Here is a 17921-nt window from a genome sequence, read left to right as displayed (position 1 = left end):
ATTCCTGTGTTATAAATCCGTTGACAGGAAGCAGATAGCGACATTTATTCATCAGTAATCTGTCAGACGACAACCAGTGGAAACAGACTGTGAAGATTGGTGTGGAGTGATAATAAATCGTGCAAATCAGCAACAGTGTAACAATTATTTATAGTTATGACCTGTAGGTGGTTAAAAAATCGAATTACCAATCCGTACCCCATCTTTAGTCACTGATACATGTGATAATGGGAAAGGTGTCATGTCTTTGTTTCACATTATAAATTACATCACCAGTTTCCCAACATTTTACATTCAGGATCTAAGCAAATATTTCAATTTAGTTGTGATCCCAACTGGTCAAACATATACAGGGGCTAGATAAAATAATGGAAAAAATACATGTACTGTACACATTTCTTTATTCATATGATGTTGGACCAACTTTTGCCTTCAATACGGTCACAATCCTTCTTGAAATGGACTTGTATGTGTATTAAACAGTCTCTAGCACAATTTTATACCATTCTTCTTGAAGAACATCTTCAAATTGCTTTCTTGGAGACAGGAATCTGTCCCTCACTCTAGTCTCCAAAACTGACCAGAGTGCTTCAATGATGTTCAAATTTGCTGATTGTGCTGGCCAGGGAAGATGCTGAAATTCACCTTCATTATCTTCAAACCATGACTGAACAGTGCCGGCTGTGAAAATGGAAGCACTGTCATCTTGGAAAATACATCTGGATCATGGGATGCACCTGATTACCCAACCTGTTAAAAGTACTCCCTTGCAGTAATTCGGCCATTATAGGTAATGTGACCAACAGAATACAATATTGCTGCCCAAACCATCACAGAACCTTTCATGTGTTTCACTGCTGGAATAAGGTATTCTGGACTGTAGGCTTCCTTGGGAGTTCTTCAAATGCGAACTCTTCCTGATATAGGGAAGAGCGTGTCACGTGTCCAATGTGTGATATCGAGGTTTCATGGTTATGAAACCATCATTTACACATCTAACTATTATTTTCAGTATTCATTTAGCAACTGCAGTCCTACCCTGGATGTTGGGTTTCTGAAGCTCACGTCAGCTAGCCTTTGTGGAAACTGGATCTTCAAAATGAATATTCAGTTCTGCTGTCACCTGTGCTGCAGTAGTTCTGTGATTTTTCTAAACAACTCTTCTCAAGACATGACAATCTCTTTCTATAAATGTTAATTTTTGCCCACTGTTCCTCTTTGCTGATGCTCTTCCCACAATTCGTGTATGCTGACATTACCTTAGAAACTGCAGCCCTTGGCAAGTAAAGAAAGTAAAGGTATCCCTGTTCAGGCCGTGGAGGCCAATAGGGTTGTGAGATGTTGAGGTTCCCACATTTCTGGACAATCGGCTAATTTATGGCAGCAAGGCTGTCAGCCCTACACGCCAGCTGCTCTTTACCCCCAAGAATATTCCTGATACTCATTTCTGTTAGCAGCTGAGTAGACCTAAGGGCCATTTTGCGGCTGGAAGGATTAGGTCAATTGAAAAAATCCAATAACCTCATGACTTGAACCCGCGGCCTTCTGGCTTGTAGCACACCTTATAATGTGGCAGTTTTTGTCACAGATGTTCCAACTAAATGCACATGAACAATCTGTCCTCTTTCAAAATTAGACAAGTCTATCATTTTCCAGTACTTCCACACAGACTGTCACTCAGCAAAATACGAGTAACTAATGAACTTACACAGGCACTACAGCATGTAAACAAATGAAAGCACATTCAGTGTTGCCAACTGAAGTTCTTTCAATGTAGCCAACACAAACAATTTCAATCCAGTTTCTCAATGTTTGCATTATTTTGTTCACCTCCTGTATATCCCTTATTTTGTATGAAACTAAAATTCCATCAACTTCCTTCTAAAATTGTGAATGAATAAAATGCAGATTTCAGATATGAACATCCTCAACACATTCTCGATAAGGTGCATATGTGGTTAAATGTAATAAAGTATCATGACCAGATATCATTCTGTAATACATTTCTTTTTTAATCTTGTGGAACACCTTTTCACTGAACAGGATGTTCTAACAGTAACGCTCTAGACTTGGATTCAGCAGGTGCTCAGTTTGAATCTCAGCAGGGATACCTACTATCATGAGGTTTTCATGCCTTTCATCAGTTCCCACAGGCAAATGACAGGATAGTACATCAATTAGGCCATGTCTACTTCCTTCTGAATGCTTCACAAATTAATCACCACCTTATCAGCCAATACTCCACAGTCTTGTTACTGACATCATTAAATAGCCTACTAAAAACACATTGAAACTCATTTTCAACACGGTGATTAATAATTTCCCTTCCATTTTTCTCTGTTTAATCTCCTAGTCGGGAAACTAAGGTGTTAATAATGTATGATTTCTAATTTGTTGTATCATGACAGGCATAACCAAAATCACTTCACGAAGAGAAACTACACATTTGACCACCAGTACTTTGTTATTCAAGATTATTAATTTTTTGAAGTGAATCCATAAAATTAAACTTGCGCACAACTTATATAATTTCTATTGCATTATAACAAGACATATATAACCACACTCTCTAGCAATGTATTTGATATATGACACAACAAATATTCAATTTGCTTCATTCCACCAAACACCTCCACATGGAACAATGGAGAAACCACCTAACATTCCACAAAAAATGCAATTATATAAATGTTTTTTGTAGCAGTTCCAACTTCCCACAGGCCATGGGCATTTCCAAACACACTCACACCTGTCATGGCAAACAGTGCCATGCTAAGCTCAGAAGAGCATAACGAATGCTGCATTACTTCATGAACAGCAAAAATATATCCATGCAAAATTTTTACATTCAATTCATACCAGGAATTTTATCTTCTGCATTTCCTTTAAGACAGTGAGTCTCAACTTCCTTCTATCATACACTGCACTAAGCACTGTATGGAAAATCAAACTCAGTAAGCCCACTGCATTCACACACATTTTAGCAGAGAAATTTCCATGAAATAACAGTATTTAAGTATTACTCGTGACTAAACATAAAATTTTGTAATACAAAACTTTATTTGTAACTTCATATTTTGATATCAGCTCTGTCCGTAGCTGGGCATACAATCAACCTGTAATTCAGCTGCACCATGTTGGCTGCAACTTAGCTTGGCAACTGCAGCTGTAGCTTCCAACACTCTTCCACTGAACTGTTTTGGCCATTACATTTTTTAGGAAGATACTGTACTGTTTACATACACCACGAATATAAACTGCATCCCACCACTTGAGATCTAATATACGCCATACACACCACAATGACACCAATGGCTTATTACAAAGAACCTACAGCACTATTTTCTTCACCTTCTGAGTTTCAGAAACTGTCCAAATCTAGCCAGACTTCTGACATGATGCATGCAGACACAGCTTACGACTCTCTGATGGGAGAAGAAACCCATGATGATGATGATGATAATAATGATGATGAAGGCTACGGACCATATTACAGCAAGCGACACCCCTTCTCTTTTCTTTGTGTAGCTAACACCTTACAATTCCCACATGAGAGGCGCAACATTTATACTGATCTTCTGGAGTATGTTTTGAGAATGGAAAGTGGATAGAACTTACACAGATTATGTCTACATCAGGCTTTGGCGATAGTGGAGCTCAACCTTTGAGTTCCGCTACCACAGTATCACAACAGAGGAATTACCTGCATTATACCAAATCACCCCTCAAAAAGAAACAGTACTCTCACCAAAAACTTTGTATGCCAGTTATTTGAAGTGCAAATATACTCACATACTGTTAGCCAGCTTGGTAAGTCCCCAAAACTAGCAAGCTTCACATAATTTCTTTGAGTAGTCATAATGTATTATGTATAAAAATTATTTTTTTCAGTTCATCTGGCTACTTAAAAGCCCAGTTATTAACACAGACCTTGTGTACATTTCTATGGCACACCCTATGCTCATCATTATGGACATAAAACATAAGCTATACGGAAAGAAAGAAGCAAAGAGGATTGACGCTTGCCTGTACACAGTATGCAGTATCAGATTTTATTTCAAGAACTTCCAAAAAAAATTCTATTATATGTAAGAAATTACAAGCTTTGAAGTTACAAAAAAATAAATTTCTATAACAAGGGATAAACTACTACACGAATGTAAAAATGGAGAACATCAGATGAGTACTGGCTTGTAATGCACACTGGAATAACACATTTTCACTAACAGCTAACCATATACAGGGTGATTCATGAAGTTTTACCCCCCACTTAGGGAGGGCATTCCTGAGGTAATTTGGAACAAAAAATGTTAATATACTAACTGTATCCAACTCATAATTAAAAGAGATACAGCAATTTGAAAACTGGCGAAAAATCTTTGTTTCTTTGAATTTCAGTCAAAACAAATTAGAAATACAATACAAACACTTTTTAAATCGTTAATGTTTTAGGAAAGAAGCATTCTAAAACCAACTTTTTTTTTTCTTCCAATTTCTTAATTTTGCATCGTGCAACATTTTTCATCGATTTTGTATTACAAAATTACACATTTTCAGCATCCCATTCTGTAAACATACCAATGGTTGCATATCACACCCTTCTATCAATCTGTTTCCTTTAAACTGTAGTGCTTTAGAAGACGACTGGATTTACATAAGATTTTCAAAAATGTCTCCCTGCACGTCAACACAATGCATCTCACGCATATGAACCGCTCTATCTACCTATGCGCAACATTCAAACCGGTCTACCTTATCTGCTAACATAGCTGACTGGAACGTATGGTTGCCCAAGCTGAAGCATAGCGCTGCATTCACAATGATGTGTTTCGAAAATCTGTTACTCCGTAACTACTGAAAATCGACCACAAGTTTATAAGGAAATTTTGCAGGAAATAACCCCAGGAATATGTACCATAAGCCGGGGTAAAACTTCGTGAATCACCCTGTATAATATACAGGATGTCCCAGGAGGAATGTGCCAGACTTCGGGAGGGTGTTCCTTATGTTAAAGTATGCCGATACAACCCAAAACACCTATGTCCAAAGTTGAGCGGTTACGGAGATAATGGCCAGGGAAGTGTGAAACTTTGACAGGTATTACACACTTGTTGATTAGCAAATACATATTAAAACTGGCAGGAATATGTGGTTTCTGTAATGTTAATAATGTACGTAACATCAAACTAACTTCTGAGTGACATGAAGCCATTAAATTGAACTACAAAAAACTCGCACTCCATGTCATAGTTGTCCTTAGGGTTCCAAGCACTATACATGACACATGAATGGCAAGCGCTGATGTAACATGACTGACTGGGCATTCTGGTATAAGCCGACTACATAACTGTGCTAAACATACATTCACAGATAATCTCTTTTGAAATTTCGTTACCATTATCTCATGTGGATTATTATGGGACCACATATGCACATTAAATTATTTATACCGTCCCGAGTAAAAGACGCCTCATCACTGAATAAAATGACGCTTAACAGTTCGGGATAAGCTTTTATCCAGTGGCACAGATCCATACACTGAGCATGGTCGCATGGTTCCAGATGTTGTACCCTTTGATCATGGTAAGGATACAACTCTTCATCATGTAAAGTTGGCCACACCTGCATACGTGATGCGCCGATGCGAGAGGCCATTCTACGAGTGGACAGACGCGGACTTCTCTGAACCATCTCAGGAATGTTCTCTCATGTGTTTCTCATTCGTACATCCTCCCTTTCAGAGTGCACAGAAACACTCTGAAGAGAACGAGTATCACGCAATGTCTGTTAAATTCGCGTAAATACACTTCGAGATGGAATCCTTCGATCGGGAAAACGCCTTTGGAATTCTTCAACAGCAGCACGTGCACTGCCACCACAAAATACACACACAAAATGCATATCACAATATTCCATGTGTGAAAACACAAAAGGCATTTCAGCAACTCCGCACAATTAACCTACCCACCCATTCACAACTTATCCTGAATCACATAAGCTTATGGCTAGTGTGAATCACCACACTCAAGGACAAACAAGATAAGACTTGTCAGCTGACAGGTACAGCGCGTGGACCCGCCAGAAGACCACATTTTTCTCGGGCCATTATCTCCGTAACCGTTCAACTTTGGACATAGGTGTTTTGGGTTATATCGGCATACTTTAACATAAGGAACACCCTCCCGAAGTCTGGCACATTCCTCCTGGGACACCCTGTATATACAACAGCTGCTAGGTTAAGTAGATGAACAACATACTGTGCCTTCACTTTACATGAAGCGAGAAGAATATTCTCTTTATGTACATATTGTTATCCTTCATTCACCAACATACTCAGAAGATTGCCCGCTGAGCAAGGATTACAAAACTCACTGATCCTAAATTAATGTGACATAACATCTGAAAAGCTGGAACAATGAAATGTGTCAACACAGTCACTGCTAAGCAACTCACGACTGCCCACTGAGTAGGGATTATGAAACCAATCCTGAATTATTGTAACATAACAGCCAAATAGCTGGAGTGTTGGAATGTGTAGATGCGGCCTTTGCTAGGCAACAGCAGGGTAAAATGTATCCTCGACAACAAATGTGCACACAATGGAACAGCTCCAGTACGTGGCGTTTTCTATGTAGTCCATGCCAAGGCTATATAACGGGGACACCAGCCAACCCAACGCCTAGTGAAAACTACAATAGCACATAAGTCCTAATGTTTGCAGCAGTGATTTGTAAATTGGGTGCATTAGTGAAAGCATAATGATTTGCAGTTACAAGTTATAAGTGTTCAATAAATCCAATTTCAATCTAAACCCCGTGTCTAGTCACTAAACCATGTGACATTATGAAAGTGGAATTTCAATTTCACAACCCATCTGGTCTCAGTATTTCAATGACATTCAGCCTCTCTATATTAGTCATGTCCCATTACTCTGCAGTCAATCAGATGTCACTGGCCTGTTCTGGCAGCACAGTGTCAAGTACATATGTGTAAATGGTTGTACATGACAAATAACAAGGTGTCAATCTTAAAGGCTGTTCAAACCTTTTTAAACACATCTAGCATTTGCTGATAACTGTATGAACTATTTCATAATTCATGTATGGCCAAAATGTAATACTGCAATGAAAAGCATACCTAATATAATGATATTTCTGCAACACCAAAGCTGGGAATGAGACACAGAAAATAAAAACTGAAAGTGCAGTGGAAACATTAAATCCAGACCCCGTTAAAAATACAAATCTAAACTGAAAAACTGCTCACTGTTAAAAAAATACCAACCACTGTCAGAGAACAATGCAATGTTTATGTTCGGGCAACATATATGGAACAAGAATCGGACCTGCATATCTTTTTCATACCTACAGAATTTAATCTTAAAAAGCTGACAAGTCACTCAGCTGATAAAGAAATTTCTCACCTTTTATGGAACCAAATTTCATTAGCATGTTCACATAAATCCACATACCCAAAGCCCTGTGCAACATTTTATCAAAATACTAATCATTTATGGTCACAGCCCCACCCAACTCCCAGGCCGCAGACTGTCCCTTGTCCATTGTCATGGTAAGCAGACAAAAGGGAGTCCTTGTCAACAACCTGGGACGTTCCTATGCCCCCCGCAAAAAAAAACAGTACACATAAAACATTCCATTACCTTAATTTTGCTTAGTGGGGGGTGGAGTCCAGCTGGGTCCACTCAGCATGGCGACCACTGATTGGCCTATTGTACCTGCCCCGGGTGATTATGATGATGGAGAATTTGGTGGAATGAAGATTGGCAGGGGAAACGAAAGTACTCGGAGAAAACCCACCCCAGCGTCACTTTGTCCACCAGAAATTCCACTTCACCAGACCCGGGATCGAACCTGGGCCACTGCGGTGGGAAGCCAGCAACTAACTGCTGGAGCTATGGCGCAACCTTCCATTACCTTAGCCCACTGTGATATGAAAAAGCATAATTTGCCTATACAAATTATACTTAGCCACCTTTCATAGAAATTTAAATCTGCAATTCAATTGAAACATTGCACATTATTTTCCTTGGAACTAAACTGCAGGTATTCAACGAATATTAGAAGAGATGAACCACCTAATGGATTTCCTATTGAGAATGGTCTTCTGTATCACCCTTGCTTTTTAACTCTGCTTTCAAAATGCCCAGGTTGAATGGGAATTTAAAGGTAGAAACCAGCTTTTGGTCTATACCAATGATATTTAGCAGACAAAAACATGGAGCATCATAAAGTAAAACTCAGAAACTCTACCAGATACTAAAAGAGATGATCTAAAAAGAAATGTAAAAAAAAAAAAGATTAAGTTTACCTTTCACTGCTAGAATGCTGGAGAAAGTCACAATATAAAGCCAACCAGCAATGAGGAAAAGTTCAAATATTTGAGAAGCACATCTAAATTACACACATGAAGAAAGTAAGACTGCATTAAATTCAGGGCACACCTGCTACCATTCAGTTCAGAATGCTGATCTTTCAACCTCTGACCTAAATGCCAACAATTACAATAAGCAATAAGTCTACTGTTATAATGAGAAGAGAAATCTACAGGTGATAAGATAGGGGGAAAAGAGAATGGTGAAAATTGCGTAATGAGGAGATTCAATATTTGCAGCCTTGCAATGATATTAAAGTGCAGATGGATTAATGGAATAAGTAGCAGCTGTGGGAGATGAGACAAAAACACAAAATTTTAGTTAAAAAACAAATGCAAGACCTGGGTACCGATCAAAGACTATGAAAGGGCATCTTACATACAGCAGAGACTGGGTTTAACTGACTCAGAGCAAGGTCCAACTGTGAAATCTTGTGAACATGGCAAACCTTTGGGTTCCACAAAATGTGGGTAACTTCCTGGCTAGAAAAAAAAAAAGGATCACGTAAAAAAAATCCTGCACCAGAGTTTAGGTGGCTTTAACATTTGGAAAGACAATGAATCCATATTTGTTTAAATCAAAATAATACAGAACCTGGTGACAATAATTACGTACTGCCTTTCAAAAAATTCTTATTAAGTGTTTCTTTCAATTTCCAACATTTACTGTCTCATTCCCGTTCTAAGTTTTATATGTGGTTATCTCTAAACTAGGTGACCACCCTACACCAGTTCTTCATACGTCACCACCTCGCATTTACCCAATTCATTACATTTCATCATCTGAATGATACCAACTTGGAGAACTGGTAACGTTAAGCTGTACGGTATTTGTTTCACAAAACTGCGGCAGTGCACGTGCTGGTTAAGCAGGCCCCAGCAGGACTAGTGTTGCATTTTTACATATAAATCTCTCTACTGCGAAGTTTAAAATCCAGCTGCCGGCACACCACCATGAGGTTTAAATCCAGCCAACAAAAGTTAATGAGCATTAAAGTGTCAGATGCAGAACAATCTTATGATTGGTGAAAATTAATATACCACTTATTAGAGCACATAATTATTCTTGCATAGCTCAAGAGAGTAAATTTCACATACATAATGTCCGAGAAACAATGCACACATTTGAGACATTTTTGTTGAGAAAATAACTGGAACTAGGAGCATACAGCTTTCACCACATGAAATACCTACTCAGAAAGTTCTTTCCCCACCTTTCTCCATTTCACTGCACTTTAACCTGAGCTTCCTTTGTTGCATGCAAAATGTCCATCTGCTAATTAAATACCCTGAATGCAATATCATACATCTGAGGCATCATTCCTCCCATAGAAACGATGATACATTTTTCAAATATCACAAACAAGTGACTTGTGTGTGGTACATCTTTTTCTCTGTGTACCCTAAAAGGAAGAAATCCATGGATGTTAAATCTGGCAATCTTGCAGGTCATGCAACCAGCTCTCCTATTCCAATCCATCTTGCAGGAAACACTATGTCCAAAAATTGTCCAATAGGTAAACTCCACTGTCGTGGTGGGGAAGAAACTTCTTGAGTAGTTGTGTCATGTGGTGAAAACTGTACTCTTCTACCTATTTTCTTTATAAAAAAATTTAAAATGTGTACATTCTTCCTCAGACACCTATATGTTTGAAAACTGACATGTTAGTTCCCATACAATGGAAAGATACTCAAGAAACTCACGATTGTGCAATGCATGTGAATCTGTAGGGTCTGTTTTAACATGTTTATAAGCAGGTGTAAACTTGTCTCCCTTTATGGGCTTTGGGACTTCACTTACATTGCACCTTCAGAGTAGATATAGTTTGTTACTACAACAGCAACTCACCCATGAGAAGGAATGGAACCTAATAAAAACAAATTGCAGATACCATATACATTCAAAATTATATTACTAGGTGAATATATCAAACCTGTTTACAACAGGCACCTAGGAGATAGGAACTTTTTCTGTTTCAGGATAGTTTCCTTCAAACACAGGTACTTACTTACAAAGCTACTGCACATCACTCTCTCTTTACATGATCCAAACTAAAGACCAATCATGCACATCATGTTACTAATGAGAACTATAATTTTTTTTCCCACTTCTTTGCTTCCTTATTTTCTTTCTTTCCCCAACAGAATACACACAGTAATTGCCAAACTTCCTTTCTTTCCCATTTCTAATAAGAATATTCCTTCTCCGAAAAGTTCCAGGAAGACCAGAGTACATTTATATGATTGGAATTTCCATATATTATTTACTGTCAAATTTCTGATTTCTTTTCAGATTTCCAATCTATTAAGACATATTTTTATGTTAGTTATCATTCAGTATTGTTGGGATGAGAGAGGCTTTTTGTGACATGCAGATTTCTGTTTCAGATATGTTTTACACTATGTCAACCTGGTGCAAAACAAAAGGATATTTAGTTTCTGAAAATAAGACCTGAACCTTCTCCTTAAGCTCATCCTTATGCCCATATTCAGAACCTTTATGCCCTAAGGTAAGAGTTATTAACAGATTGTGAGCCATCACCTTCTCCTGATGATCTGGTCCAGGTGGCATACAGTACATCTCCTGAAGCTGCTGCTGCAATGCTGCCATCTCTTGCTGATGGCTGAATGCTGAAAGTCCCAGGCTTGGTGGGGGGAGAGGAAGTGGGTGGTGGGAACTTGTTCCTACAATACTGGGGTCATACAGTGAAGAGGTATTCATCATTCCATCAGAGTTCTGGTCTGGTACAGACAGACCTCCATCCACAGGAGCTGGATACTGGGAAGGCATCATATCATCTACACCACTTGATTGGTACGATGGAACACTACTACTGCCGGCACTGAATTCAGCATATGCTGACTGTTCTGTAGGTGGAAGACCTAGACTTGGCAACAAGCTGGTACTACTGCTAGGCTTCATATCTACAGTCTTAGGTGCTGTATCCATAGACTGGTTACTTGACATGTCCAAGTTTGATGAAGATGGTGTAGTTGGGGCAAGTGAAGGAGGAATGTGACCATTCAAACTACTGTCTGCACCATTCATGTTAGGAGTCCTATTGTTTGATGAGAACTTGTCACCCAAGAGTTGTGATGCTGAACTAAACTCAGACTGTGGCACAAGATTATTGCTGGAATCACTAACTGGTGGAGGTGCTGAGTTCTGAAGTGGCGACATCCCAATATCCTGACCTGCTCCAACTGTTGGTGGAACAACCTTTTGTGGCTCCATTGACCTAGAGTCACACGCTGTGTGGGGGAGATAGGAAATTCCTTGATTACTCTGTGGCTCCAACATACCACTGCCACCATTTAAGCTGACTGGTGGTCTAGAGGGTTGATGTGGCCACTGCTGGGGTGACATAGGCATCCGTGGACCCAGCACTGGAGATAATGGATTGTTCTGCTGAGGTGGGGGGACAAGTGGAGTTCTGGGTTGATAGGAGGGATATTCTGTCGAGCTGCCAGACACCGGTGGCATGACCATCTGCTCCAGCTGCTGTAAAGTACTCTGTTGTGGAAATGATGGCATAGGCATTGGGGCAGGAGAAGACGTGGTGGACTTTGGAGTGAGGGCAGTGGCTGGGCGTGGTGATAATGTGGACTGCTGTGGATGTGGATGAGGGGACAGAGTGCTTGGTTTGGCAGGAGACATCACTGGGCGAGGAGACATCTGCTGTTGGGGTGGTGTAGGTCGAGGAGACATTTGAGGTCTTGGGGACATCTGAGGTGAAAGCTGGGGAAAGGGTGCTCTATACTGTGGGCTGGCTCCTCCAAGAGATGGGCCATGGGGCTTCTGTCCACCAGCATTATACTGTGAACCTGCTGCTCCAGCTGTCACCTCAATACCTATTGGTCTTGGCATCTGTTGGTGTGGCTGTGTCAATGCAGAAGCAGCCTGCTGATTGTAACCCCCAACTCCTGGATGTCCCATCTGTCCAGGACTTGGTGGTACAGGTTGCCCATGCTGCTGAATGTGGTTATATGAAGCCTGCTGCTGATTCTGTTGTGCATTCAAATCCATCTGTGGCTGCATCTGCTGCTGATTAGGCTGTGGATACTGCACATGATGTGGCATCCTGTTTGCCTGCTGATGTTGCTGCTGCATAGGGTTGTAGCCACCATATGCTGATGCTGAGTTTGACCCTGGATATACCATGGACTGTGAGCCCTGTGGATAGCACTGCTGCTGAGCCATACTGGACTGCATTCTCTGCTGCTGTGGAATGGGATATGCCCCAGTTGCTGGAATGTTCTGCATCATGGAGTTCATGAGACCTGGCTGGTTTGCTGAATACTGCTGCTGAGGGCCCAGTTTCTGCTGTGCCCCCATACTATTGTCCTGCTGGTGGGGATAGTTCACATGTTGTCGATATGCACCTTGGTTCATTTGACTATAATGCCTAATGGCACCAGGATAACTTGAAGCACTGTTCCACGCTTGCATCCCATCATTCATGTTCATGTTTGGACCACCAATTCCTTGTTGTTGATCCATTGAATATATGGTATCGGGTGGACAATAAGGTGGGTACTGAGTTGTTGAGGGACCTTGGGGGTGAGGTGGTCTTCTCATATCATGTTGTGGGGCCATTGTTCTAACATGACCCTGATATCCTCCAACAGCACTAGGAGGGCACATAGGTCGTGCAGTATCATACCCACTTTGATTCTGATGAAATATGGTTTGTGGTGATGGATCAATATGGTTTGATGATGTAAAATCATCACCAAATGAAGCCAACTTCTGGAGTGGGGATTCTTGCTGCATGCTGGACATCTGGTGCCCATATGATGGTTGAACATAGCCACTTCCTGCCCCTGCAGTTTCACGCGAGGCACCCGAAACAGGTGTTGGTGCAGGATCAAAGTTGTCGGCACCTAGGTCTGCCAAGCCATCCAACATGCTGCCACCTACATCTTCGCCAAACAAGTCATACGAATCCATTCCCGCATGCATCCCACCACTTTATACTTCCTGCTGCATTACTGTGCTGAGTGATATTGCATATTTTTCAATAGGAAGTTTACACAACTGAGGTGCCATCTTCTATTTCCCTTTCAGAGTAAGAGAAATAGGGCTGGAGATCTGAAACAACAAGAAATAAAACATGTCATACAACTGCACTTGCTACATCAAGAAGAAAGCAACTGACAAAAGACTACTTAATGAACTTCACATAAGAGCATGTGATTGAATGCAGGTCAAACAAGGAATCTAATGAACTGTAACTCAGACAACTAAGTCAATATTCTCAGCAAAATACTGATACAGACCACATTCTGCTTCACTTTCATTATTTATGTATAAATACTGTAAAAAACTTATACCTAGCGAGACCACGGCAACATACATATCAGATGGCATGGGTTTTCACTTCCTGAGGCCTGTTATCCAGAATTAAATGTTGTAATTTTTAGGCATTCCTTTCCATAATATAGGTGTCTCAAAGGGAGTCTGCCATGTAGTCAATCAAGATCACTTCTACAAAAAATTTTCAATGATATCACTAAAAAAGTATGGAACATGACATAAAATGAAACCATTTGCACATAATTATGATTACATTTTCCAGGTTTAAAACGCATGAGCAGCAGCCTGAAAAAAGCAGACCTCCTGACAGGCAATATCTGTATGTTGAGACAATTCTCTTCCATGCTGATGGCAGAGATGGTTCAAAGGGGAAATGCTATACGCTTATGATTGTTACAAGCACATAATCGCTACAGCTTCTCCCGCCTGAACCACTCATCAGAACTTCATATCTTCACTGACATACAATATGAAATTACAAACTCTTTACTGAAACAAATAAATTAATAATCTAAGACATAACTCTCTGTTCTACCTAAACACACACAAAATGTTATGGGATGTCTGTTCCAGTTAAAGATGGGTGACAGAACAGCAATTACTTCACATCAGATAAACTGACATGAATATGGAACACATCTAATTAAATGCTAAGCGACAGACTGTACGGGGCCATCTTTCTTGAGAAGCTGATAGCACTCAGCTGCTCAAGAAATGCCCCTGAAGGTTCATTAGCTTGCTTACAAAAGCCTCCCATTGGACTATACTGTGCCATATGCATCCATTCCATACCTCACACTCTATTAATTTAAGATCCATTTCAATATCACCCTTCTATCTATGTCTAGGTCTCCGAAGTTACTTAGGCTATGGCAAACAATCCACCCAAGGACCTTTGTGGCATTTCACACTAGGCTAGCTTTTTACTCTGTTAGCTCCCATCCAACCCCCAAGGTAGGAGACTTGTTGACTTTATACATGGTTGCTTATCCTGTGATTTGTACAATCAATGCCACACATGAAATACAGCTGAAACAGGGCCACACTCTGTTCACCAAAATTTATGGTGGTATATCAAGAGTTGCGATAAATCAAAGTAACTTTTTTCAGTCATAAAATTTGCTTGATTAAAAAGATGTCGATTACAAAACAAGAACATGTTACTCAGAACTAATGGGTTTTTGGACTTTGTCCATCAGCCGGTATTCTGCAAACTACAAAACATGTTTCGAAAACTGGATCTGTTTCCATCCTCAGGTGAGGGACTGACCAGTGATTGTGGTTAGCTCTTTCTAAGGGACCCAACTGAGTAGGTATATTCCCCCCTCTCACCTGAGTATAGAAACAGATCCAGTTTTCAAAACGTTGTGTTTTGTGGTTTTCAGAATACCGGCCAATGGACAAAGTCCAAAAACTCAATAATACTGAGTGTTACACACCACCATGAAAACCCTTCAGAATCTATATGAACATGTCAGAATAGCATTTGATACAGTAGTACTGTACTTGCAAATATCTTCAATGCATTGGTGCAAAATATTTCTCAATCTTTGTTTGAACTTTTCCACTAACTTCTGTATAGCAATGCAAAGAGCTATATAACATACAGCATCATGTTCTTGTCGTAACTGTTCTGTTCACAACACTGCCAATTTTTCATCACAAATCTGAGCCTTCTTAGCATTATCTTTTTCACTGTCAGTTTCAACAATAGGCATTTCCTGCATTAGCTGAACAACTTCTCTACAGTCATTTCTGTAAACCTGGTGCCTTCTCATGGATTTTTGATAAATTCTTCTGCAGTAAACAGTGTCATTGTTGGAAGAACACTGCACATTGTGTTTCGCAGACCTCAACCCAGGATGTCTTCGTTCACCCTGAACCTGATGCATATTTATCACTATCCCATGTGTCCAACAACTGCTGACAGTTTCAGGCAAAATTGTGTCCAAAGTGAGTTCTATTAAATATCCTTTATAAACTGTTCGAATGAGGTGGTGACTGCTGTTAATACATTACACAATCTGTCTTACTTGATGTTGTCAGCAGTTTGCCTTGGAACTTTTGATGATTCCAGCATCCAGAGGTTGTAGAATGCCTGTAAAATTTGGTGGCAGGTACTCCAGCTGCACAGTACTGAAATTTATGAAGTCGTGACAAGAAGCGTTGTCTACTAGTAACAAAACTTTGCACTCTGCTTTTGCATTTCTATTTAAGCTGATCAACCACTCATATTTTCTTCTGGACATCCGTGCCTTTGTATTACTTGTAATTTACATAAATGGATGGGCCGTGCCATTGCTCAAGCGGTTAGTCGCTGGCTTCCCAACGCGGCGGTCCGGGTTCGATCCCGGGTCTGGTCAAGTGGGATTTGTGGTGGACAAATTGGCACTGGGGCAGGTTTTCTCTGAGTACTTCAGTTTCCCCTGCCAGTCTTCATTCCACCAATTGCTCCATAATCAGCCTCACCTATCATCTGGGGCTGGTACAATAAGCCAGAAGTGGCCGCAGTGCAAGGGACTTAGTCCCACCCCACTAGCAATAATAATACATAAATGGATGTAATGAAATTCTTGAAACAGCATGATTTAGAAGTCTCTGCATTTCTCTCTGCCAATCTGCCTTGTTTTGCATGCAGTAACAATAAGTGACATCTGAACCAATGTAAACATCCACTGTTGTATGTGAAGCCTGCAACATACATCTGCTGTCCAATTTCTTTTGCTCTATCCACAGCAACTTCAACCACCGCTGCACCATTTGGGTCATTTAACTATCCTATCAATATTGCTAATATACCCTTCAGTTTTTTGTTTTGCAGCTTTTAGCTATTGCATGTTACCACTTGCTAGATTTTACCATTTATTTTTCTCACTAAGTATATCACCAATACTGAGATGACTGGCAGATTTGTCTTATAACACAGAAAAATAGTTGGCAATATTCTGCTGAGAAGATGCAGGAAATTGTTCTCTCTGAGCAAGGACTTCTTTCTTTTCACTTACAATTAACACTACCTTCCTCCCCATTCCATACTTCACTAGTAAAATAAAGGGTAGGATAACTAAAAACTGTACTGTAATATACATTCAAGGATGACTTCAAGAGATGCATTGGTGCCTCAGTATACTGTATCATTTTGAAACCATACAGACTGTCACAATTAGTGAAAAAGAGGAAACAAACTTTCAGTAATCTTGAAAGAAGAAGAAAAAAAGTCCAAAGTTTAAATTTGACCTAAGCTAATTGCTTTGACAAAGAAACCAATATTCTCTATATCAGTTTACTTTCCTGTAGAATTAAAAAGCAACCTGTTTACTGAAATTCATACAGTATTTTGAGTTGTCAAACCTTTTAAAATTTGTACTATCATTACCACTCCATTCTTTTCAGATGACCAAAAGTGATAGAGCACTAATATGAAAAAGGTAAAGCTATCCCTGTAACAGGATGCGGAGGCCTATAGGTTTGTGAGATGCGGAGGCTCCTACATTTTCTCGACAGTTGGCTCAAAGATGGAGGTGAGGATGTCTGCCATACAAGCCAGCCGCCCTTTACCCCCAAGATACATTCCATACAAGCTGCTTATACAGTAGTAGTCTTTTTTGTACAAGGTGGTCAGCATTACATATCAGTCCTTAGAATGATTAGGTCCTTGAGGATCAAACATCAAGCTTGGATTTCCATGCCAATGGTGAACAAAGAAGGAAATATCACAACACCTGATCTTTCCTTGCCCACTTTAATGGACTTAACCATTCTTACACACTTAGAAAAATGTATTCATAAAATTTTGCTGCACATTATAGTGCATGCAAAAAAAGTGAAAGTACAGCAACATAGTGATATAACTAATTTCATGGAGCTGAGCCCATTTTGAGAAACCGCCAGTCATGCAGCTATTCAAGAACTTCCCAGCATTATATGGAATCCCAAGGTCCATCACAGTGTTCACAAGAGCCCTCCACTAGTCCCTATCCTGAGCCAGATCCATCCAGTCTATACCAGCCCATCCCATCACTTTAATATTATCCACCCACCTACAACTTAGTCTTCCTAGTGGTCTCTTTCCTTCTGTCTTCCCCACCAATATCCTATATGCATTCCTCTTCAACCCCCCTTTCGTGCTACATACCCTGCCTATATTAACCTTGAAAGGCAATTCTTCCTTATCCCAAATAGAATTATCAGACATTATTTAATGCTTATGGGC

General features: G+C 40.0%; 1 protein-coding gene across 7 annotated transcripts in view; it reads right to left on the bottom strand.

The window, feature by feature from the left end:
* Positions 1-17921, bottom strand: part of LOC111864453 (chromodomain-helicase-DNA-binding protein 7) — a 144088-nt gene that overhangs the window by 122153 nt on the left and 4014 nt on the right. For all 7 annotated transcript variants that reach the window (XM_023851703.2, XM_023851708.2, XM_023851702.2 and 4 more), the window contains exon 2: positions 10934-13483. In XM_023851703.2, coding sequence (XP_023707471.1) covers positions 10934-13354 — 2421 coding nt within the window. In that variant the 5' untranslated portion in view covers positions 13355-13483. The remainder of the gene's footprint in view (positions 1-10933; positions 13484-17921) is intronic.

The sequence above is a fragment of the Cryptotermes secundus genome, unplaced genomic scaffold (assembly GCF_002891405.2).
Source record: "Cryptotermes secundus unplaced genomic scaffold, Csec_1.0 scaffold621, whole genome shotgun sequence".
Classification (NCBI taxonomy): domain Eukaryota; kingdom Metazoa; phylum Arthropoda; class Insecta; order Blattodea; family Kalotermitidae; genus Cryptotermes; species Cryptotermes secundus.
The sequence above is the reverse complement of the archived record's forward strand: the minus strand, read 5'-3'. Positions and strand labels throughout refer to the sequence as shown.